A 25,728-nucleotide genomic window follows, 5' to 3' on the forward strand; every position below is an offset into this window, starting at 1 on the left:
GTTTCCATCCTCTCAGTGATTCCTCTGAATGGAGGCACTGCCCTCCAGGAGCTCCCTTCATGACTCCATGATAGCAGTCGTCACCAGAGGATAAAGCTGAGCTCTCAGAAGAAACGTGGACGGACTGGAGCAACAAAATAATGGCTGAACACCGTTGGTCCTTCAGTCACATGTTAATGGTACAATTTTAATTTCATGGAAAAAAGTCTCCTGTATTGTCGAAGGTATATTGATTATAAGTTCCCCAAGCAGATGCTATAGTTTTAAGCCAGTTTGCAGTTTTAAATATTATCACATCAAATAGCAAAATACATAACTTACTGAACTAAACTGGGACCTAAAAACCAGAAGATCAGTAGGAGCTCATATTCATCACAATTCACAGCTTTTGCGAGTATATCACCAAATGTGATCTTGATCTTCACAGTTTGAGTGATGACCCGTTAGTGATCAATGTGTGCAGGTTTGACTGCATTGCTCACATGCTTACTGTAAAATAAGCGGTGAATTGTGTGAATTGCGGACTGAGGGAAAACAGATGCCTCACCCTGGCAGAGCTCGTTGGCTGTTGAGCTGAACAAGTTGTAAAAAATACAAAAAAACCTCCACATGCTCATATTCTGACATTTCACTGAAAAAAAGATTCAGACACAAAACGACAAAACTCCTTCAGCTGTGTTTGAAATTGTAAATTACCATCTTTTTTATTTCACATATTTTCACATTATTTTCAATGACAAGCGTTCTCTTTAAGTGTTTTTTTTTTCTTTCTTCTTTTTTTGATCACAGCTATTCTAAAGACATTCAGGAGGAACCGAAGGAACAAAGGGACTCGGGGTTCATATATTCTATCTTCTTTTTCTCTGAGAAAGAGGCAGGATCTCAAGCATGGACAAAGGACAAATAATCAGAATCACGTCTGGGCGAGAAGAAAAGGGAGCAACTGGAACCGAGAGACAGACACGACAAGAAGAACAAGGAGACGAAAATAGAGAGAAAGAAGAGGACAGAAGTGGGAGGAGTGCAGGTACTCGAGTGTCCAGGTAAGAGTGTGACATAGCAGAGTGTGTAAGTGTTCAGGTGTTTACAGTGTGTAGTTATTAGCCTCACTCCATCCCTGAAACTGCTGCTTTCCTTACAAATGCATCGTTCTCTGTCAGTTGCGAGCATTAGTCTTCATGGTTTTCTGATATCTTTACTCATTATTTTCTCTGTGTTTACAATGTTAATCTTTATTTTTGCAGGTCTGTCCTCTGGCTGTACATAAACTACTCCTTTAAAACTACAGTAACAGTGCATGTCTGGCTTATAAATATTCAGATTTTATGTTATTCCCCTGCATGTGCGTTACACGTGTTGCATCTGCTCACTGTGTGTGTGTGTGTGTGAGTGTGTGTGTGTGTGTGTGCATACAGTTTCATCTCCCTACCTTTAAGTTCAGTGCATAATTTATTTATTTAGTTATTTTTAGCTATTTTCTTTTGCTTATCTGTAATCTGTCCTTATACATGGCTCGTTCCTTGTGTGTGTGTGTGTGTGTGTGTGTGTGTGTGTGTGTGTGTGTGTGTGTGTGTGTGTGTGTGTGTGTGTGTGTGTGTGTGTGTGTGTGTGTGTCATTGCAAGTCATTCGTCAGTCAGTTTCACAGAGCGCTGGGGTTCCTGAAGTTATGGCCTGCAAAGCGAGCCTGGTCGCCCAACTCTTCCTCAATCCTACAGTGGCAGGAAGACAGAAACAAAAACAACATTTTTTAATTGTTTTTGAAGGAAATAATTTCTGTTCTTCTTCATAAGGTCAGCCTGTAACCAGGAAGAGTTTATATTCTTTGCACTGGCGACATGTGATCATATATATTGAAAATAATATCTGCATGTCCAGCACAGCCTTCTTACTTATAATCTGCTTTGCATAAAAACTTCAACAAATCAACAAAAATCTGACAAGCTGCCACGTCACTGCACCACAGCTGCAGGCAAAATAATCCATTTATATCCCTAGATAAAAGCAAAATAATCGACTTTAGAAGATCATTGGTCATATAAAAAATAAAACAGGATGTATGCGAAAATGCAAATCACAACTCAGTTTTTCCATTGTTAAAAAGCTCATGTTACAGCATCTACCTGCTGCACAACAGATTCTCACGTGTGTGTGTTCACGCTCGATTGCGCTGATTAGCATTTATTGCTCGTTAATGCCCCCGTTAAGTCTCTGCACCCTTAACAGGTCCTCAGCAGTCCAATGGGATTACACCGCTGAGCCGATCCAATCTCCCTCCCTCCTGTCTCCTCCTCCCACCTCCCCCTGCCACTGACTGGCTTGGGCACATGGGGTGACACCAGCGCTCCTGTCGCCTGTCATGTCAATTAGCTCTCTGATGGTAAGCACTAGGACAGAGCAGGCACCTGAGGAGCTGCACTGTAATGCTGCCGCCTGATCTGGAGCTAAAAAAAGGGGCTACTAAACATTCAACAGGCCAGAGGACCAATTAGGAATTCATGAGTAAATACTGAAGAAAAGGACTGTTTTTGGAGTTATTTTAATTCTAGATTCAAAATGTTTTCACATTAAATACATACATATATATATACATATATATATATATATATAGAGAGAGAGAGAGAGAGACCTCTCTGTCTGCAGCACACTGACCTCATGAGCTGGTTGTACTTGGCCAGCCGCTCAGATCTGCAGGGGGCGCCAGTCTTAATCTGCAACAGTAAGATAAACATTATCCTGCAGGTGACCAACAGAATATTAAAATATAACACCAAGAACTCTCTGGACTTCTGGCTTCACAGGGAAACACTTGAATGATAGTTCAGAATGAAGCTGGACAGTTGTGGAGCTGTAGCCCAAAAATGTAAATTTAGTGAGGTGAACGAGAAGTTTAGCTAGAGGATAGCATCATTCAGCCACCCTAACCAGCTTCTTTGTACAAATATGGAAGTTTGTATTGTGGTGTACCTGCACTTCAGCTGTGTAATTATCAGCATGCATTAGCACAATGCTAATATTTTATGGGCTAAAGGTCATACTAAAGAATTAAGGTCATAAGAGAAAATTATTTAAATTGCTTATTGTTACTGTATTAGCAAAAGATAAAATAAAATGTGTGTTTCTGTGTTTAGAAGCCAAGAGAATTGATAATTATTTTAGACATTTAGTTCCATTCACTTATAGTCAGTTAGTCTAAAGAATAATACAAAACAATATAAGGCTGAAGTTAAATTTCTCATGAAGAAATGCACTAATATCTTTATTTTATCTTGTTCAGTTTACTTCACAATTTATTTTATATATTTAAAACAAACTTACAAAACGTAATATTCACTGTAAGTTTAGTTTACTGACATTTTAAAGGCAACAAGAAAAAAAACAATAGCTAAACGATTGTGGATTCTTACATCCTTACAAGGACAAAAACCTGAAACCTATATCTACATCAGCCATAACATTGACTTTGGTTTGGAGGAGAGACTTGAACGTTGGAGTCAGCTTCTAAACTTACCTGTCCAGTGCAGAGTCCCACCACCAGGTCAGCAATGAAGGTGTCCTCTGTTTCTCCTGAGCGATGGCTGACCATCACACCCCAACCATTTGCCTGAGCCAGCTTACACCTGAAGGACAAAGTTTGTTTCAAAGCACTCTGTTAGTCATTTTCATTTTCTTCCAATTGATAAAAGGATAATAATTGATAATAAAACTGTTCCCATAGACAAACCTCCCTTTGCTAAGAAAGATCTCTACCTGATAGCAAAGTTACATCTCCAAAGCCGTCATAACTTAAATTTTCTCTAACCAAAACTAGACAGCTACAAAAGACAATCAGACAGCAGTTTCCCGGTGTTGAAATGTTCACTGGGTAACGTTTGACACTGTGGGACAAGAACATAAAAAGCCAAGAGACAACATAATTTTAGCTATGCCTACAAGAAAGGCTAAACTCTGCTTTCTTTCAACCCTAAAATCCAACAATGACATAAATCCCTAAAAGCGACCACTAAGAGTCACTTTTTATTTAGGTGGACTACTGAAGAGGGTTGGATGCTAACCACTGTAGCACAGTACGAGGCAGCACTGAAGGTCGTGGGAGCACATAGTTCACCTTCCCTCTACACACTGATGCCACACTGTGCTGCATATATTAACTGCGCTGTGCTAATTGGACAAGTTAATTAATCTGATATAATTCATTTGTAACTGCGGCTCATCTCGCATGTTAACCTGCTAACAACATGAAGATTAAGACATAAAGTGTATTGCCCCCTCAGGGTTCGCGTGAGCTATAAAAAAAAGTAGCTAATGTATCAGATTCACGATGCAGGAAGCTTTTCATGTGATGGATGTAATACATCACCTTTACTGTCATCAGCTCTGTGTCTATCATTTAATCTCCCTCCTCCCCTCCTGCTCTAATCCAGCTACACTGTTGTGACTGATGGCTTCATAACCCTGAGTGACAGTTTGGTAAGTCTGTTATAGATGATACACACATCCAAGACTGGAGCAAACACACTCTTCACAAATTTATCATCAAGTGTACAGAAACATACGCAGCAGTGCCAACCCACGTCAGCAGTATGTCTGACCGATAGCTGAACCTTATCCTAAACATCTTCTGTCACTTCCTGTCCTTCATTTATCCGCCATAAATGGAACAAGGCCAACATGGCTGACAGGTAATGACCGATGTGACTGACACTATAGCGACATCCACTGGGTATGTGTGTGTCTATATTTCCACATCTTTGACTGACAGCTGGACAGCTGTGCCTCTCTCTGTCACCTCAGCAAAGATTGAAAGCGCTGTTCGGCCAATCCGAGGCTTCGAGGTCACGGACCTGCCTGAGGGGGTGGAGGGTTACTCTGTAGCTCCAGGACAACACTGTGTCAGTGACAAATTGAATTTATGCATCTTTAAATACCCAATATGTAAGAATTTGTAACTTCTTTCATTTATTAAATGGCCTTGTTTTTATTTCCACAATGTGAATCGTGTCCACACTGAAATTTCTCATTGAACTGTGGACTAAGCAGACGTACGCCTGTATGGCCTCGGTGACAGAGCCGATCTGGTTCACTTTGAGCAGCAGGCAGTTGCAGGCTCGCTCCTCAGCAGCTTTCTCTATTCTCTTGGGGTTGGTCACCGTCAGGTCATCCCCAACAACCTGGATCCCCACCTGGGCCGTCAGGCGCGACCAGGCCTCCCAGTCATCCTGGTCAAACGGGTCCTCGATGGACACCACTGGAAGTGAAAAAGGAGAGGTCTGTTACTCATCAATAGAGGGACTGCTAGTGCTAACTAGTGATTTAATAATAATAACCAATAATGTAATTTTTCAGATAACACAACACAAGTCCTTGAAATTATTGGACAATTTCAAGATATCATCATTTAAGTGGTATAAAGGGAACTCTTTCAGCTGCCCTGAACTCCGTTTTTAGACTTTTCAAAGTATATCACATAGCAGACAACTCACAGGTCTTTTCAGGCCAGATCAGATGAGTGTTACAGAGTAAAAAGATCCCTACAGGAAGTGAGACACATGGCACAACTGGTTACACAGAGCTATTCTTGGAATCAAAACAACCCTTATTTATCTCTCTTCTCGCCCCATGAGAGTTCGGATTCGTAGAAGAAGATGGATGAATGGATCTGATTACATGTCCTCTCTCAATGACATCATACAGAGCTCGGCTCACAGGGATTACTTCTACACTCACTGATTTTACCATTTAAAAGTCTTACAGTGTTTCATTTGAGCTTCTACCACTGAAGCTGTTTATATATGATAGATTTTTTTACATTTGTATTTACATTTAACCTTTTATATTGTGTATATTGTCTACTTTGTTACTTAACGTTCTGTTTATTTTTATCTTTGTGCACAGCCCTTTGTGACTGCCTGTCTGTGAAATAAATAAATCTTTACTTACATACTTAAATGGGGAAAAATATAATGGGTCATAGAGGGGACATTAAACGTTATTGCAGAGAACAGCGGCAGAAAAAAGTCAGCCTCATCTGGAGAAGGACTAATGCAACAGAGTTTAATCCAGTTTGACATTGATAGTAGTCACCCCTCCAAGTGACTTCTCTACAAACTTCATATCACCTGTAATACTTGTAAATCCTCCAAATCCAGTTGGCCTTATTATTGTCTTTATTATTGTTGAAGGGTTTCTGTATCTCTTCTGTATTATTTTAGGGAAAATAATAAAGCAGAAATATCCACCTAAAAGTACCCTGAAAAAACCCCAGAAATTTTACTGAGCCTGAGAGTAATCCACTAATGGAGAAAATGCTGAATTTTCACCGTCCCAATGCGTAAACAAGGGTGGAGATAAAAGCATTTGGCCCTGAAGTCAGCTGAAAATGTCAGCTAGCTAAAAGGCCAAGCCGTTTTTCTTTGGGTTTCATAGAGTCAGCAACCTTGGATTTAAAAGCATGTCGTGCTTCTGCAGTCCAGCAACACTACTGAAGAAATAAGCATTTCACCTTTATGTCACATTAACTTATTTTATCACTAGATAAAGAACTACTTTTTTAACCATTTGACATTGACTGAACTGCATTGAACCAAACACTGGTTGAGTTTTGTACAAATTTAAATAAGCAAACCTGGGTAGCTGTTGACGAAGCCCTGGTAGATGTCAGCCAGTTCCTCTGCAGTGATGTGTCGCTCTGGATCTGGTGGGGATTTGAAGTCCAGGTCGTACTTCCCCTCACGGTAAAACTCCGAGGCGGCAACGTCCATCCCGACTACTACCTTTTCTGTGAAGCCAGCCTTCTCAATGGCTGTCTGCAGCAGATCCAGAGCTGAAGAACAAAGAAAGAGACAAGGGGGGGGGGGGGATATAAAATAAGGAATGGAGTGAATCTTTTGCCCCCAGGCTTCTCGGGTAGGCAGGCATGTTTGCCCCAAATGTGGTCCACGTGGAAGGGCCACATTTAGCTTTGACAGACAGCGTTGACTCAGGTCCAATTTATATATGGGCCACATCTCAGGTATGTTTGGTCCATATTTGGCCACAACTGTGTGAGTACTATAACTGAGCTGTAAGTGCTGAAAGTAGGCCAGATTAGGCTCAAACGTGTCTTCTGTATGAGTTAGCTTCTCAGGCTGCAGACAGGCAGTACTGAGAGGTGGAAAACATCTAAAGCATTTCTGATGACTGAACCTATTAAGTAATATTAAACTTACATGTCAGTAAATATTCCATTTTAGATTTTGTTTTGTTTACCAATGGAAGTCAAGTAAAGATCATGTTTACAGAAATTTTCCATAATCAAAGCTTTCCCAGATCTATCTACTGATTCCCACTCCAGTTAAAGAAGGTGGCTTAAAAGCTGCTGCAAACAGACCCAAACATATTGGTAATTATTCAAATATCTGTTCCTCACCCTCACTGTTCTCCAGGATGTTGGGAGCAAATCCTCCCTCGTCTCCAACGTTGGTGGCGTCTTGGCCATATTTCTCCTGAATGACTCCTTTCAGTGTGTGGTAGAGCTCTGATCCTATCCTTAGCGCCTCCCTGAGAGACAGAAGAGATACCTGTTAATGACTGTGACAGGATGCAAGAACAAGGAGGCAAGGAGCAACACCAGCTGTGGTTTCAAAAACAACAAAGCAGGATGATTTAACGAGAAATGCATTAAATCAAATAAATCTAGCAGCTGAGAAATCAGACTTTTATGAACAGTCAATGCTTTTAAAGGTGAATTCCTACTTGAAAGATTCAGCCCCAACTGGCAGCACCATGAACTCCTGCATGGCCAGTTTGTTTCCTGCATGAGATCCTCCGTTTATCACATTAAAGGCCTGAAGAGAAGAGAAAAGAAGAGGAAAGGAAACAAAAAGGCAGAAAGAAGGCTTTAAAAACGATTAAAGGTCCTCGAATTCATCACTTTCTGTGTTTCTATAGCAGCTAATCAAAAAGACTTTTAGTAGAAACGTCTTGCCAGTGTGCAGAAGTATTTAAATGTGGTGTAAACAGAAGCATTAAATATATGAAATGTTACATTACATGGAGTTCTAATAATCCTTCAGTGACATACTGAACAACAAGGTGCCGTGTGAATGTTTCCACAGCACTGTAGGTGTTCTGCAGTGATTTAAATGCTTACAGGAACCGGCAGCACCAGCTCTGTGTTTCCAGCCAGGTCAGCTATGTGGCGGTACAGGGGGACTTCTTTCTCTGCTGCGCCAGCCTTACAGATGGCTAGAGACACTCCCAGGATGGCGTTGGCCCCAAACGTGGCTGTTTGAAAGGTCATAAGAGAGAAAGTGATGGGTGTTAGCATCCACAGTGTCTAGTGTCTCAGTTCACTTACCCTGAAAAACTATTTTAAGGAGTCGGTTCCTGTTAAAGGTCCAATTTTATAGCAGAAAAAGCATGTTTACAACCTGGCTACATTATAGGAGCGTGGCCTCTTTGACACACAGGTAGATGTGGGGGTTTTATGATGATTAATGCTGTTTTCTTCAGTAAACTTTAAATAAATAATGTTAAATGTAGATCGTATTTGGCATGACCAAGTTTGGCAGGTAGGATTCCATTTACAGCCATTTTCCTGGATTTTTCCTGGATTAAGCCTACATCCAGAAGTATCTGTCACCTTACGACTGTAGCTGCAACATTTTGTAGTGAGTATTGGATCCATTCAAATTTACATGATTTTTAAAGAGTTAAAAGTTAAACCTTTAAACTCAAACTTTAGCATTTCTGATATAGATTCCATAATTCAAATCAGATTCTATTTACTGACATTTTTTTCATGCTACCTTACATTTTGTTATTCTTTTGAAAAACACAATTTATTCCTCGATATGTTGTTGCTTTAAATTCTTTTATCTTTTGCTTTAATTTAAAAAGATTATCTCACTATTTTTTAACCATAGATTTAAAAAATGAGTTTAAATTTGTGTAGCTGTAAAAACTAAAGCAAAGTGAAATGCCACGGCTCTTTGGGTATAAGCATGTTTGTCGTTGAAAGCCGATACATTCAGCTGCAGTTCAGTCTGACAGGTTTCCGTGCTGGCGGAGATTAATTTCTCCCAAACGACATTACTTTGAGGGCTGATTACACTGCTGCCTGAACATGATTTTAAATTATAATAAATGAGCACTGCATTTATTTATTAAAGATGTGAGTTTGCATTGATCGTGCCAAAGCTTGTTTGGAACACAAATCTCTTTGCTCAATCTGTATTTATGCCCCTCGTCGCTCTGCAAAGCGCTCTGCGCAAAGCATTTTTCAAAATGTGTGTGACTTCACACGAATGGATGCTGAGCTGCAGAAACGGGGAGATTTCCAGCTGGCTGCTAGACTCTGATGATGTGCTGTTAGTCATCTTGATTTGCTCCTGTCGGGTTTCAACTCACATTTGTTTTCTGTGCCGTCCATCTCGATCATCATGTTGTCCAGCTGCTCCTGCTCCACCACGCTGATGCCCTGCAGACAAAAGCAGAACAATAAGTGGTGATATTCACATATAGTCTACAGTCATACGTGTTACATACATACATTTAGTTGCAGTAAATGTAAAAGACATGAGATCGTTTTTCCTTAATAAGACAAACACTCATTATGTAGGCTAAACTACCATGCTTTGTTATTTAAAAAGTGTAACATCCCACCAGTATGACATATTGGGAACATTTACCACATATAAAATCCACTTCTGGAGTTACTAAATAGTCAGTATGGTAATCCATCAGCTGTCGTCTGATGACAATTGTTTGTTCCAAGACAATTATTCACATTTTAAGTCTTAACATTTTCAGCCTCAATAACTCAAACAGCTAATTAATTAAGGCTATAAAATGTGGAGACACACAAACACGTGTGCAGTTTTTAATGCACGGTTCCCAACACAATGATTAATTAGAAGACATTCATAATGGTAATTAAATTTCCCTTTAAAGGGAACCTATTATATTTATTTCCAGCTCCATTATTTCCAACTAAAGCAGCTTAGTGTGATCAAAAGGTCACAATAATCATGATAATCAAGCTGTTTTGGATGTTTTGGCTATTTTCTTCCTTCTTTTAAGCCAACTTTTGTCTGATTGGCTGCTGCTCAGAACAGGATGTGGGTGGGGCATCTGTGTGTGAGATGACCATATGAAAGATATCCCCTTTCACTCCCATCATAATGGGAAAAAAGCAGAAATCCTTGCTTTAATGCAGATGTTTGCAGCTGTTGTTTCAGCTCACAGGAATCACAGAGTGCTTGTAGCTGAAAATTATTTTGAGCGGTCAGTTCGATTAAGAAAGTACTATATTAAACTGAGTACATAACAAAAAATAGGTTTAAGATTGACGTTAATCCTCTATAGTATAATAAGTGATGTGAGGACTTACAGAGGCTAAAAGGGCTGGAGCCAGAGTATCGTTGATGTGCCCAACTGCCTTCAAAACACCTAAAGTGACAAAGAAGGAAATCAGACGCACAGCATCACAAAAACGTGAGGTGAACACGTGAATTATCAATAACAAATAATGTTAAATTGTAGTGAAAACAGAGCACAGTTTTATCTATTAGTGTTCTTCCAAATTACTTGGAAATATTTTCATATCAGCACTGATTGCTTTTGCAGCAACTCTAGGGTGAGATTTACTGTGGATTCATTTGTTTGAGGGTTAGGTGAGCACCGCAGCCTTAATGGCTGTTTTATAGTCACTGAAGTGTCTTTCAGTGTTCGCCAGCAGTAAAAATGATTTGTTAGACAAATTTAAAATGCTGGACTTTATCAAGACTTTTGTGGCATTTTAGCGTCATATTATGAATAAAAATAAGATGTCCAAACATCTACACTGCAAAACTATTTGTGAGAGGAATACGTCGACAGGACAAAGAGTTTCTCAGCGTCACAAACACTGAATTAAAGAAAGCTTCTAGAAAACTGTAATTTATACTTTAAAGGTCTCTGAATGTTCTATATTTTTGTCATTGTCAACACATCTGGCTTATTTCTTCTTAAGTATTTTTACTTTTGTTGGGTATATAAAGCTTTTATAAAAATCTATATTATGTCTATTATGTTTTTATTTTGTTTTGTAGGGTTTTTATAAAATGTGAAGTGTGTTGGTATCATATAAATGCAGCACTAGTGACTGAAAACAGCACTCTGTTTCTGTTAGTCAGTGATCTCTTCATTGTTCGCCCTCTTGTGGTCATAAATACTGAATGCAGCTTTAAGTTCTCATCGAATGTAACGGTCTGTGCAAGCTCAGCTGATGCATCTTCATACCTTTGCCCTTGTAGCGGCTCTTGTCTCCATCTCGGAGCTCCAGAGCCTCATAGATCCCCGTGGATGCTCCGCTGGGCACCGCAGCCCTGAACAGACCTGGAAAACGAATTAAGAGAGAAAGAATTAAGGTTTTGATATGATAGATATTAGACAAGTCTTCATCTCAGACTGCTTTCCCTATGCCTTGTGTCATTTCTTAATAATCCCTGCAGTTGCTCAGCTTCATTTTACAGGCCAGCTGAAGGGGATTTGATGTCCCAAACAGCTGCTTCAAACTACCAAGCTCTGCATTTTTATTTTTATTTTTTAGCTTTCTGGCATGGTAAGTGTGAGCTGCTTTCCTGGTGGTAAAGATTGTGTTATTTTCTTCCTGTGACATTTTCAGACAGGCTCTTTAGCGGTCACCTTTTTCTGTGCGGAGGTCCACTTCAACAGTGGGGTTTCCACGGGAGTCCAAGATCTCCCTGGCAACTATGCTGACGATCGACATCCTGAAAGACACAGACAAGAAAAACAGCCCACCGTTAACTGTTTTTAACTTATAACTTCACCTTAACTGCACCAAGGAGATGAAACACAGAAAACTTCAGCTCCTGGATGAAAAGATCTATTTTTACAGTGAACACAAACACACGGCAGCCTGCCAGGGGAGACGGCGAGCAACATCAATGCAGAAATCAAAGCTCACTACAGAGGAGTGCATTGTCTCTCTCTCTCTCTCTCTCTCTCTCTCTCACACACACACACACACACACACACACTGCAGTTACTTTTCTGTTTCTGGAAGCAGCAAAAAGAAAAACTTCAGTAGGAGAGAGAGTAGTTTTAAATAATGCATCAGTTCGTCGCTGCTTTTATCCAGACTGGAATCTGCTGATTTATTCTGGTTTCGTGGTGATGTTCTATATTTTTCTCATTGTCAACAAAACTAGCGAGGCATTGATCATACAAACAAGTACTGTGAATCAAAGCCTGATAGATCTTATTTTTTCTTTCTTCACGCCGATTTCTCCCTCTCTGTTTCACTGGCTCACAGTTTCCTTTGTTACTTTGAAAGCTCTGTTATTTTACTCCTGCACACAGCCTCCTGCAGCCAGGAATATTCTCCACGGCACCAACAATCTGTTAATTTACTACAGAGAAAGCTCCCAACAAATGCAACATGCCTTTCAAAACATTTGCTAAATAGTACAACTCTGAGAATAGGTGCTATAATCACTGGGCTTGATCCTGTTTGAAATGTTTTAGTATCAGTTTATTCCTCACATCATGAATTTATGGCAGATGTTACATTAGAAGGTGATATATTTGTCATGTAGCTTAAGCAGAGAAGCGCCACCCACAGTCTGTTCAAACTTTCTGTTTATGAGGGGCAGCCAATCAGAGGAGAGCTTGTTTAAAGGTGAGGAGCTAAACTGGAATGAAATTAAAGGATGCACTGAGGTCCACTTTAAATCAAAAAGGATTATTTTGATCGAGGAATCATGCAAAGCTAATTTATTAGAGTCCAAGAAAAATATATAAAGTGGAAAATGTAATCAAACGAACACTGGTGCGACTGCGTACGGTATTACTTCTTTCCTTTCTTACAGTAATCTTTGAGTTTGTGTATTTTTCTGCATCATGATATATAATGAATACTTAATGACTGTGTTTGTATAAATGCAGTTCAGACAGTAAGACCCCCAACAATTAAACACATGTATACATTAATACATAAAAGAGATCGAAGTAAAAATGATGTTGCCTTCGTAGCCCTTCCGATCACTGATCTATTTAAGTTAATATACTTTGAAAACTTTGATCTCTTTCAAGGGATTTTAGCCATCAGTCTGACCTTGGCAAAGCTTTTTTAGGCTTCTACCGCTGCTGTTTACTGCTGCTTCTTGTATCCCAGGAGAGAGATCTCAGAAAATCTTTCAGTGCTAATGCAGGAAGGATGCTCCTCTGTGGGCAACCTGACACTTAAAGAAAAAACACAGCTTGACTACATGGTATTCTTCGAAATAGGCCACTGCAGCCAACACTTTTCTTCTGGTTGTTTCTGGACCTTTGTTCTGTTTAAATGCAAGAATTAAAACATGAAGAAAAAAAGCACGTGAACGCTAATGCTGTTTCTAAATCCATGCATGTTAAAAGTGGTTATGTGCATTAGATACAGAAGGAGTGATTGGACTATCGCTCAGAATGTGCCTATACAGTATGTTACACTGGTACAGATGCTATGTGCAATAAGCCACAAACACTCTTGGTATTTAACTTTTAATAGGTTGAAATGTTTGTTTTGTTGGTTTGTTTATTTGCTTTTTTAGTGCTTTTACTTGAATCTGAATTTAGAGGTCAACCTTCACACTGATGATTGATGCTTGTTGTCATGGTGTTTAAAAATCTGGCAATGAAGCAACAACTAAAGTAACACTAAATAGAAAAGCAGATTTTATCACCACACTGTGATGCTCAGAGATCAGCTGTGGGTTTAACAGCCTGTTGTTGAGGTTCAAAACATATCAGCAGCTTATGGCAGACAATGGCAAGCACACTTATAATTAACATTTACATGATGTGCACTGCTTGTCATTCATGTTGTTTGGTGTGAATAAGTTATTTATACTTCTGTAACCATCGACTGCGGGGTGACATTATCTCCTTTCCTTTCATAAAGGATGGTCTAGTGTATCCTCTGCTAAATGAGCTAATAAAGGAAGCATTAACCCTCCTTTATCAGCTGTCAGTATTACTTTTACACCTCATGGTTCGCTTTGTTTTTTATGTTAATTCCATCTTTTCAATTTTCAAACCCATTTTCGAGCCAGTGGAGAGAAGCCAGGATTGTGGTGATGTGATACCATCTGCTAAAACCAGAAAGAAGCCGAGCTGCTGCACTCTGAACTAGATGGAGGCGAGAGTTTTGTGACTTTTTGTGCAAACCATGAGGGAAGGAGGTTTCCTTTAGTCGAGCAAACGTTAGAATACGATTAAGATGATTTAAATATCAGCTTTTAAAAACACAAAAGTCAAAGATGGCTCACGAAGAACCAAGAGAGCCTCTTTCACTGGCCTTTCAATCTCTCGTGTACCCTTAACTAACTTAAAGCTTTCAAATTCTGTTTCTCAGCCAGAGAGACTGAACTCCACAGCACAAGATTAAAAATGTATTCCATCACTTTGATGTTGAATTTTTAATTTCTGTACCACTGTGACATTATTGCCATAACCTCAAGAGCATTTGAAGCTTTCATTAATTCTATTCTCCTGCGGTGGTGTTTCCCCTCTTCCTTCTCATTGACAGTCCAGGCACTCAGCGTTGTAACTGCAGTGATACATCAAAAAGGGGCTTTTTATGCCGTCCTCATCCCTCCGTACTGTATGAATACTTTATTGATCTGTGAGCTAAATCTGGCTCCCAGCTAGCTTGCAGAAACCTGGCGCCGAGGCTGTCCTCTTCAGATGCACTGACAGAAATATGGAGGCTCGGAGGAAGAGCTCATCCTCATATCTCTGTACAATACATCTTTTTTGGTTACAGACGTATAGATAAGATGTGGCAACATTGTTTTAGAAGTTCAATTGAATCCCAATAATGATAAATCAGCTCCACGTTGTATGAATGCACAACAGAGGGTATGTCACTTTAATTTTCTATCTCTGAAATATGGAAGAAGCTTCCAGACCTAAAGACCAGCAGAGAGCAACTTTCTCTGGAAATCTTGAGTCACCCTGTATCTCATATCACACTCATATCACAGTCTTATTTAACACAATGTGATGATTGTTGTGTAAATTGTGGTCATATTAAGATTTAAATATGTTTCAGAGAGTATGATCTGGGATGAGAGTACTTTTCAAAAAAGTTGGGGTTGAAAAATGCAAATTAAAAAAATTGTACTTCCCCAAAAAGTTGGCTCCAAAAGTCTCACTGTAGCTCATTTCTGCTGATTGAATACTATGACACTGCCATAGCTACAGGCAGTAATTTGAATGTAAATCATAAATGGCAAAGAATTGTGGGAAAATATTGTCTCATTAAAGTAAGTCTTCACTACTCCAATTCCATTACATTTACAGCAAGGGAAGGTTTTTCTGTAAATGCCATTTAGAGTAACGTCACTGGAAATGATGCAAAGACAATGAAATTTGCAGTCTTCACAGGAGCTTTACTGTAAAAGGTTTACAGTAGCTTACCGGCTTCCAGCTGCCAGTGAAATTGTAAAACTACAGCAACCTGTCAAACAGACATGCGCAGACATGAAAAATAATATGATTAGAGCCTAGTACGATAAATGCTTTTAAAGCCATCACTGTTAGGATCACGGCCACTTTCATCGACCAGCGCAAACACAGGCAGCCTCTAACTGCGGATGAATCCTGTCTGAAAAGGTTTGTGCTCCACATGTGTCTGATTGTTGTGTTGACTGGTACTTGGATGTAATTAGACTTAGTTGATCAGTTAGCAGGTCACCCTTTAGTCCAACTACGGTCACTGCTGGCTCCAGAAGAAAAACATGGAGGTGTTTAAAATGCTGATGTTAAGGATTCCAAACAACCAAAGAAACAGAGTCCTGCTGTTAAGCATGGTGGAAAATAATTGTATGAAATGATGGTGGCAACTAATGATTGTTTTAATTATGAGTTCATCTACACAACATGCTCTGAACTCATTGGTTAACTTTTTTTAACAGGTTATAAACCAAAGTCTGAGATTTAATATACTTAACATGTAATATGAGACCAAATCTCCCAACTGTAGAAACATAAACAGAAAAACGAGCCAGGTGAAATAAATAAAGACGGTCTCCTTGGCCTATCTTCATTCGTTTTATTGTCGAGTTAACCTGCCGGTGTTCCTGTGGGAGCACATTTTAAAAAGTGATTTCTGTCACTTTTTTCTATTTCTCTATATAATTTATGTCCTTGTGCTATCTTTCTTCTTCCTCTGTTATTTCCCCCGGTATTTATCTGACTCACATCCTGAATGCAAACCCTTTCTGCTTATGTGAATCTTTCCTGCAAACATCAGGCAGCGTTTGTTTCTTTTTTTAATTCCAGGTGTCACCTTCTTTCTCTTCTACCAGGTACACCATTTCCCTTGTGTGTTCCTTTTAACCCAATGCAAAGTCACATTACTCCTCTTGTCCTCTGACTCCTTCGCTCAGCACTGCTCTATCACGATTCCTCTGCGCAGCTCAGGGACATTATTTCCACCCATTTTCCCCTCACCATTGGTTTATTGTGGCATTTATGAAAATTTATGCTTATTCAGTTCTTACACTCGTAAGTCACAGGAGATAAAAGTGTCAGCATAATGAGTAAAGTGTATAAATGGTGCTCAGCAGAAGAGAAAGCAGATACTGTAAGGTGCCACCAGCATACTGAAGCGTCAGCTCACTCTGGATGTGTGGGTGGTTTAATTATTTCTTTTTTTAAAGTTTTGGTGCTGTTTGGAGCCCCACCCTGCCGTACTGCAGACTTTTCCAAACAGTTCCTCCCTGGGCTGGAGCAGCAGCGCATGAGATACCTCCTCAGAAACCCCACAATCCCCAGTTTTCATCTAAACTGTTTTAGTTTCATGAGGTAAAACTTGCTTTCCTAAGGCGACCGAGTGACTGCCTGGAGATTTAATTATAGCATTATTGTGTCAGGACTGTTCAAGGGCCTTGCAGATATATAGGTCTTGCGTCATCTGCTGTGTGGCCTCCCAGTCATGGTTTCACTCATTTATGCAGAGAAAAAATATTTCAGTGCCTCCTACAGCCTGCAAATGAAAAGAGACTTGTGTCTTAATGCATCGAGAAACCTAATTATGTTTATGTTTCATAGTCTGAGGCGATGCATTCTTTTAATATAAAGACATTTGAATGTAAGTTGTGCATTAATATCACTACTAACTGCATGCAGCAATCTCATATCCACACACATGTTCTTGCTTCCTGATCTGTCACTACCTTAATGGGATTATCTCATTACCCTCATTTCCATCCCTCTTTTCTCTCCTCGCTCTTGTTCTCTCTCCATCTCGCCCAGTGCTGTTTGGGCACGTTGCTGTGTATTACGTAAGCTCTACAGCAGCAGCAGCAGCAGCAGCAGAGAGGGATGGAACCCATGAACACACCACACCTACCAGAGACTGCAGAGCTCAGCAGAAAATGTACCAGCACCAAAAGAGGGCGTGCCAGAGAGGAAGTGAACGAGGAGAAGGGAGAGTGAGATGAGGGCACACAAGGAAAGGAAAGAAATAGAAAAACATCAACTCTGTGTGTCTCTGCATGTGGCTGGAGGGACAAAAGGATCAAAGGAAAAAGAGCAAGACAGATGTGATGAAAATCATCAGAAGAGAAGGAGAGAAATGAGCGAGAGGAAGAATACAGCCTATAAAAATAACACCACCTACCCATTTTACCCTCAAATTCTTCATAAACTCACAAAATATTTAAAACAACCACTTTCTGTACCTAAGATATTCCACATTTTGAAGCACTAAAAGAAACAAATTCCCATTTGAAAGCCCTCAGACTGCATAAATGAACAATGATCTAATTTAATGGTGCTCAAAATGCTCCACAATCCAAAACCTAACATAACTAATGTTCTTCCTGCACTGCTAGCAGCTGAGGAGCTGAGGACTTTGATGGCTTTTCCCACTTCGCAGGAGCATTAGTTATTGCACGGTGCATGGCTAATGTGGCAAACGTTACCATCTGTTTCCTTCCCTCCTACTCTATGTGCCCGTGTAGACTGTACTTTAATCAAATGGCACCCATCAAGGCTGAGAAATAAAGGCAACGCTTAAGTGCCAAAAACTGCAGGTCCCCTGATGACCACTGGAGGCTGGTTCCAAACAGAGACATTCCCCATGGACTCCAATGTTACAGTGTTCAACTCGTTCATCTCTACAGCAGAAATAAACATGTTTACAATGATTTTGGTCTCTAGCTGTTTTATATGACTCATGAACTGACTCATGGCACAGACCAGCGGTGCCCAACATCCGGGCCACGGACTGGTACCGGTTGAGTCTATACCGGGCAGCGAGAGTTGAGGCTCGGGTTTGAAATTTATGGTTTCCAGGGTTTTTACCATAGCGACCAGAGAGCATTAAGGGGCAGAGAGGAGGATGTTAAGGACGCTGCTAATAAAGTTACACAATTACACGGTCAATTCATGTTTATTATTATATTTACAAAATACCACAGTTTTTGTCTTGGTCATTTTATTTTATTTTGCTGTATTTATCTGCGACACCTTAAAGGCCGGTCTGTGAAAATATTGTCTGTGGTGCAAAAAATGGTTGGGGACCGCGGGCATAGACTTTATATAAATAGATGAATGTAGTGACCATGACATCACCCAGTAACTAAAGAAGTCCCACTATGAAGTCTCAGCTGGTTTGAAACTGGACAACATCTGGCTGTGCATGCTGCTCACCTACTGGTTAATGCCTTGTCAGTCACACTGAAAACATCCCCTGGTTCATCTCCCTTCTGGACTAATAGTAAACATATTTCTAAATGAACTTCAAGACATCTTTTTTATGTATAGTCTATGGTTGCAAACCAAGCTAGCTAGCATTAGCTAATTATGTAGCTCTCAACCAATTAGGATCACTCATTCTGGCACCAAAACACAAGGCGACAAAATGTCCAACTAAAAGCTTCAAACAGGAGTGCACAAATTACTGGGTGATGCAATTCATGCTGCCATCTTTTATATACAGCAAAGAGCAAACAGATGCAAAGGTCAGTATTTATTCCTGTGAGTGAAAGCCCTGATTATTTACAGTCTATTTTTAACACTTTCAGTTCATTTATTTTCATAAATAACACGTAAACAAAACAAATGAAAGCAGCCGTAGAAGGAGAGAAAAAGGCAAAGACAGAGGAACAAGTGCTAAAATGTGGCTTTAAATATATGCAAACTGAAAGAGAGAGAGACATAGGGAATGGCCAGGAGGAAGGAGAGAGGGAGGGAGTGATGAAGGACAAAATGGAGAGTGAGTGGAAATGAGGGAGGGCGAGAGAGCGATAGAGAGAGATAAAAAGAGGAGAAAAGAGGGAAAGATAAATAATTAAATGACTGTGTTTGGCTGGAGAACAGAGGGGAGATGGAGGGATGAAGGGGAGGAGGAGGAGGAAGGCAGGGAACAGAAGGCTGATTATGGCACACACTTGGGAAGTGAAGCAGTCTCACACATACTGTATGTAATGCTGATAATGTGTCGACGTTTACACACATGTAGCTTCAGCTGGCGATTGTCGCAGGTACTCGCGCACACTTAACGTCCGCCCACGCGTCACAGCAGGCAGCCGGAGATGCAGAAACCGAACACGCGCTGCTGTTACACCAGACCACAACACAATCAAGCGTCGGATCAAACACAAACGCACACGCATTTGACTCCTGCTGCCAACACACACACGCTCTGTACAGCCATTTTCCAAGAAATCAGAGACATGTTGGGTTTTTTCAGTGCTGCCATATTAAAAAGCATCAGACAGAAAACACACACAGTAAAGATTGACTGTAGAATCACACAAACACATTTTAGCAGGAAATCACCCCACCAAGGAAAGCTGGAGACGGATTCTTGCATTCAGATTGATTCAACATATTTTTTAAAAACAAAAATAAAAGTCTCTTTAATATTTATTCATACAGCTGTATATGTGCAATGATAAAGAATCCATCCATCCTGAAATTTGAGATACACTCCCTAATTTCCTTCGGGATTAATAAAGTATTCTGATTCTGATTAAAATTTTCAGTAACAAATAGTCTTCCTGAGACACAAAGATCATCGTGCAATATGACTTCGATTCACAATCTCAGATCCACTCCGACCATAAGCAAACAAAGTGTTAATGATTCATGTTACAGAATCATGCCTCTTCTCCCTCAAGGGAAGTTGAGTCACTATAGTGTGTAAACAGATGCTATACCTTTGAGATAGATGGATGCACTTTTATTCATTCAGTCTAAAATTACAAAACATATTAAACAACATTTTTGTAAATGTGCCAAATTGATAAACTGACTGATGTGCTACTCCTAACCCTTGGCTCTTTGAGAGGAACAGCTGATGGTGCTTAGACTGTAGACAAAGACTGACGTAGCTTTTCTTTCTGGAAAGTGGAGTCAGCACAGAAGGCGGTAAATCCTGTGGTTTCAAAAAAAGATGTCTGGCTCTATAGAAGTCTGAGGAAATGACGCTACTTCTCACTTGACCTGTGATCTTATTGGATATATAAGTAAAAATGGCAGAACGTCATAGTGGCTATTTCCCAGTGTGACATGCTCAAGAATCATAAACCTCTGAACCTGGAGACTCAACTCAGGAAGTCACAGACTTCAAAGTGCAATCCCACAAAGGCCTCGAAGCCATTATATGTACATACAGTAAATATAAGATTTCCAAAGCAACCATGGCCTCTCCCACTGGTTTCTGAAGTCCCGCTGTGAAGCCCGAAGCTGAGCCATGTCAGCTTTTTAAAACTAGCTGTCATGGAGCTGACTGTGAAATCGATGGACACTGCGTAGGCTAGCAACTAGTCGGTCACACAGCAAAGCTTACCCTCAGTCCTCCTTGGCTCTAATTGTTACTGAAATATACAAAACAGGCCTCATGTTGTATTCAATCAGCCTTAAAACTATCGACTTAAGATGGGACCATAAACTCATCAGGACGGTGCTCATGCTGGAAGCTCAAATGCACGAGATAGAGCTTCTTTCATTCTGAGATGTTCGCTGGTTAAAGGATGAAAAACAACAAACCAGCTGCAATAAAGAGAGAAGCTAGCCACAAAGTAAGACAAATGCATGATGCATTCATCCTTTTTGCTTGAAATGTGACATGCAAACAGCAAAAAATAAACATCTATCGCTGCTTCAAATCAATTAAAATCTATATCTCACTATTTTTTTTAATCATATATACTTCATCCATCCATTTCTGTAGTTTACTGACAAAGCGTAGCTGGAACTTATCCCAGCTTTCATGCAGTAAGAGGTGAGACACACCCAGATCACCAGTCCATCACACACGGACACCTCACATCCACACCTAAGGCCATTTAAGCCAGCATGCACCACCAGGTCGCCCATATTCATTTCACTAGTCTGTAAAGACTTTCAAAACCCTTAACTTTCCTTTTTTCAGTTATTGTTTGTTACTTTTCCCTTGAGGACGCGTTCCTGGAATGATTAAATAATGATTCCTGCTGTAAAAGCTGAATGTAGGACAAGTTATGAAATATTGTTGTTTTAATACCATCTCATTGTATCTCATGTCATATCAATTTTCACTGCTGTACTTTATTTATTGATTAATATTTGTTGCTTCTGTCAACCCCCACTCATAAATGTACCTGCTGCAAAAGCACTAACACACACACACACACACACACACACACACACACACACACACACACACACACACACACCTATTTGTGCCTCTCAATGAAACACATACACGGTTGATGTACCGAGGACTCAAACGTAATTGACTGCAGGATCATACACACAGACACAAACACACACACACAAACACACACACACACACACACACACACACACACACACACACACACACACATAGCATTCCTACAGCCAAGACTCACATGACCAAATACACACGCAATACACTTGACAGCCATTTTACAAGAAACCAAAGGAAATGCAGGCAGCAAACAGACACACACATTTTCTGTTAGATAGTTTGTCATAACACATCTAGCAAACACACACACACACACACACACACACTTACACTTCATAATGACAGTTGAAAGCTTTAACCCTCCTCCCCCTCTCACAAACCAGCTCACACACACAAAAAGCCATGACACACATAAATAAACCACAAATTAGTATCTAAAACTGCAGCTCTCTCACACACACACACACACACACACACAAGCTGCCACAAGACATCAAACCAATGCGTTCTTGCAAGAGGTTGTTCACACAGATTATGTGCATGTTGCCAAAACACACACAGACAAATACACATCATTTCCTTCCGCCTGTATACGCACACACACATTTTTGAAAGCCACAACAATGCAACATTTAGACACACATCTAAAACTGACGCTTACACACATCTTTCAGTACATGCACACACATGCATGACTTCCGGTCTTACACACACACACACATACACAGTTGGACTACGACCTCTCACACACACATGCAGTAAGACCTAAAACTGAAGCATTTCATTCTCGTGCACAACCTTCTGTATCCGCTATGCAGCACACAGAAAAGACACGCAATTACAATGATGCAGGAACACAAAGATGCAAAGAGGAAGAGAGGATTTCCTGCCTTTACCTGATGCCGGTGTGTGTGTGTGTGTGTGTGTGTGTGAGTGAGTTCTGCCTTTTACGGCGACTGAGAAAATACTGGAGAGGCAGAGCGATGAGAGAGAGAGAAACAGGAGGGGAGGAGGAAGAGAAGAGGAGAGAAGGAGGGGGTGATATATATGTGCGAGTGTGTGTCAGAGGGAGGAGGGGAGGGAGATGACTCAGAAGGGAGATGGGGAGAGGAAGAGGAGGGTTAATTAAAAAGGAGGAGATGGACGGAGGGATGATGATGGGGTGCAGAGGCTCTTTGCCTGACAGAGGAGGTAAAAATAGATGAAGGCAGGACCGGTTCTCGCGCTGCGTGTCTCCCTGCCTCTCTCTGGTGCTGCAGTGGGGTTCAGCTGATGTATATATGGTTACATAATTGAGCCTTCTCCACTATACTCACACGACATGATGCTCAGTGTGTGTAATGCTCATGTTGTAGGGAGATAAATATGACATAACAAGCAAAAATTGTGTGTTGCACTAAAAAGATATCAAGTGAAGTTGAACTATGGCCGTGCTGTACTTTCCTGTGATACTGATTTAACCTGTTTAACCAGGTGGGTCATTAAACACATCAACTGTTAGTTACAATGTTTGCCTGAAAACGGGAAAATCCTTGTGGGGACATGAGGAAGGACTAAAAAAGAAATTAAAGAAATTAAAGAACAGTAGCAACATACCGACTGACAAAATGCTGCCCTCTGGTGGTGAAAATGTAAAGTTTTCAGAGCGTAATTACCAAAAATCTGCATTTAAGCATATATAACCTAAATTTATGATGATTCAGTGCTTGAATAAAACCCCGAGCCTTAAATTGAAGCTGTTTATAATGAGGGCTGTCAGTTCCAGCAGCTAATTTACTGATTGTTTGGGAGTCTGTAAAAAAGAAAATGAATTGCCTGGATTTCATATTTTGTGCATCCTATTCATTTTTACCCAGCAGATGTTTTTCTTTAGTAGATATCCATGTGTAGGGCAGAAGGCTAAAAGCATGTTTACTCTTTACAGAATGAGAGATGAAAGAAATGCTCTTGAGAAACTAACCAGCTTTGTTTCTTCTGTTTTGATTTTTAGTTTTGTCCCTTTAATGCACGTACACGCTAATTTATCCACTTTTTACCACACAGCGAAGGTGCTTTCCATATTAACTTGTACTCATGATTTAACTAAAACTTGTATCTCTATATTTTCACTGGTGTTGTGTGATATTTCCCGATTTGTTTGTAACTTGGTTAAGTTATGGTGGTGTAACCAAAGACTCCAGTGATCTTTCACCAATAAAATTTTACTTTCACCAAATCAAATTCTGGCCTGCGGCGCAAATCCACCGTCGTGTCCTGAAAATGCTTCTAAACTGATGAGTTTACAGGAACTGTGACTGCGTTCTGGACAGAGCTCACCATAACTTCATTGTTCTTCCTTTGTTCTGTGCAGAATCGTGTTGAGCTGTGTCCTTGCTGCTCTAAAAACAGACCGGTGACGCTGCTAATGCTGAGAGTGACACTGATACACATTGATAGGGCAAAAGGGTGAAGCCAGTGTGTGCTCAGTGTGTGTCACGGTTGTCTATTATGGTGTGTCTTTGCCTGCATGCAAGAGTATTATCGGGCAGGTGCATACATCCACCTGTGCGAACGTCTCTGGGTGCGCTTCTGTGTGTGTGCGAGAGTGTGAGATAATCTATAATTAAATTCCTGAGTTTAATGGGATTATCTTTGGGAGACAAGCGGCACATCGTCATTGGCATCAATCCCTGTGGTTAGCTATGGGTGAGCGACTAAGAGAAACATATATACAGAAGGAGAGAGAGAGAGAAATAAATGGGGGCAGATGAGAAAAAAAGATGAGGGAGCAACAAAGAGGATTTTTTTCCCCAAAAAGCACTGATGAGATCAAAAAGCAATGAAATGCATGTGAAGTGAGCAAAACAGCGAGGCCATCCAGAGGGACGGAGTAATAGAGGAGCACCTCGCATTGTAATTATCTCATTTTCTGCTGCATTATCGCTGAAGGTTGACAAGCCTTTCCCTCGGCGAGGTCTCCCTTCACCTCCAGCACATCAGTGCTGACCAGGCCAACCAAACAAACAGATTTATCCCTATTAAAGACATAATACAGAGGACCAGCTTGCATATTCACTCATACTCATCTACATGGCTATTTTTACAAGCTTATGAACTGTCCACATCCAATTCCTAACTCATTATCGACCAGAGTCTGATCATTTCGACACAGCAGAACAGCTCTTCCCTGACCTCACGCTGTTTTCCACTGCGGTCAAGGGAAACAAATTAGATTGGATTGGTGTAAGAACTTGTATAGTATACTATAATATACTTAGTTATTTCTTGGATGACTTAAAATGTATCATATAAATGTTTAAAATCTATTTTAAACTTTTTTAAAGGCATTTTTAATGACCAGCAGGGGGCAACACCTCTAGTTGCAAAAAGAAATCTGTTTGCACAGAAGACTATTGGAAAAAAGTTTGGACTCTTCGCTCTATTACTGCAGTAAATAATCATTTTCTGCCTTAGCCACTCATTTCAGGTCATATTGAATAAAATATTATATCAGGGAGTTTTGTTTTGTAAATAAAGTATAGTTGTTAGCAAAGATAACGAAGGCAAAAACTATCAGCATGAGACTCCAAAACAGGATTTCATTAACCGATGAGCGATTTCACAGTGTTACATCCATGCTGTCTATAGATTAAACAAGCAGGGCGCGCATTCAGTGGCTAATACTAATCATATACAATGAAATTTAACATGTTTTGTTAAACAGATACAAAAAATGTAGCACGTTACAGGCTGAATTGCTCATTTTAAAGGTGCCTTGAATTTGAAATCTTTTCCTAATTTTTTCGTTGCTCAAATGGAAATGTCAGCAAGTGTGGAGTGTATGAATCCATGGAGATTTCTGAAGTAGCAGAGAACACCAGGATGCTCTCTGGTTGTGTTAAAACGTGTAAAATGGCCCTTGAAAATGAGCATTGCAGTGACCCTAAAAAGAAAAACAAAAGTATCCTCAGTGTGTACTTTATCTCCCTCTGGTGATCACTGAGGAAAATCTGTCAGTCTATGTGTGGTTTTTACATTTTATTGAACTGGAGCCAGGTTA

At 40.2% G+C, this 25,728-nt stretch overlaps 1 protein-coding gene across 1 annotated transcript; it reads right to left on the bottom strand.

Annotated features, from left to right (window-relative positions):
• Nucleotides 1-1,567: 1,567 nt before the first annotated feature.
• LOC113014529 (gamma-enolase) lies at nt 1,568-22,701 on the bottom strand. Its single transcript, XM_026156122.1, has 13 exons — nt 22,586-22,701; nt 11,666-11,751; nt 11,261-11,356; nt 10,371-10,429; nt 9,389-9,458; nt 8,130-8,263; nt 7,733-7,824; nt 7,407-7,537; nt 6,624-6,821; nt 5,045-5,246; nt 3,510-3,618; nt 2,651-2,709; nt 1,568-1,710 (listed from the first exon to the last, which is right to left on the bottom strand). Exons 2-13 carry the CDS (start codon nt 11,748-11,750, stop codon nt 1,641-1,643), a joined length of 1,305 nt encoding a protein of 434 aa, XP_026011907.1. The 5' UTR covers nt 11,751; nt 22,586-22,701; the 3' UTR covers nt 1,568-1,640.
• Nucleotides 22,702-25,728: the final 3,027 nt, after the last annotated feature.

The sequence above is a fragment of the Astatotilapia calliptera genome, chromosome 22 (genome assembly GCF_900246225.1).
Source record: "Astatotilapia calliptera chromosome 22, fAstCal1.2, whole genome shotgun sequence".
NCBI lineage: Eukaryota > Metazoa > Chordata > Actinopteri > Cichliformes > Cichlidae > Astatotilapia > Astatotilapia calliptera.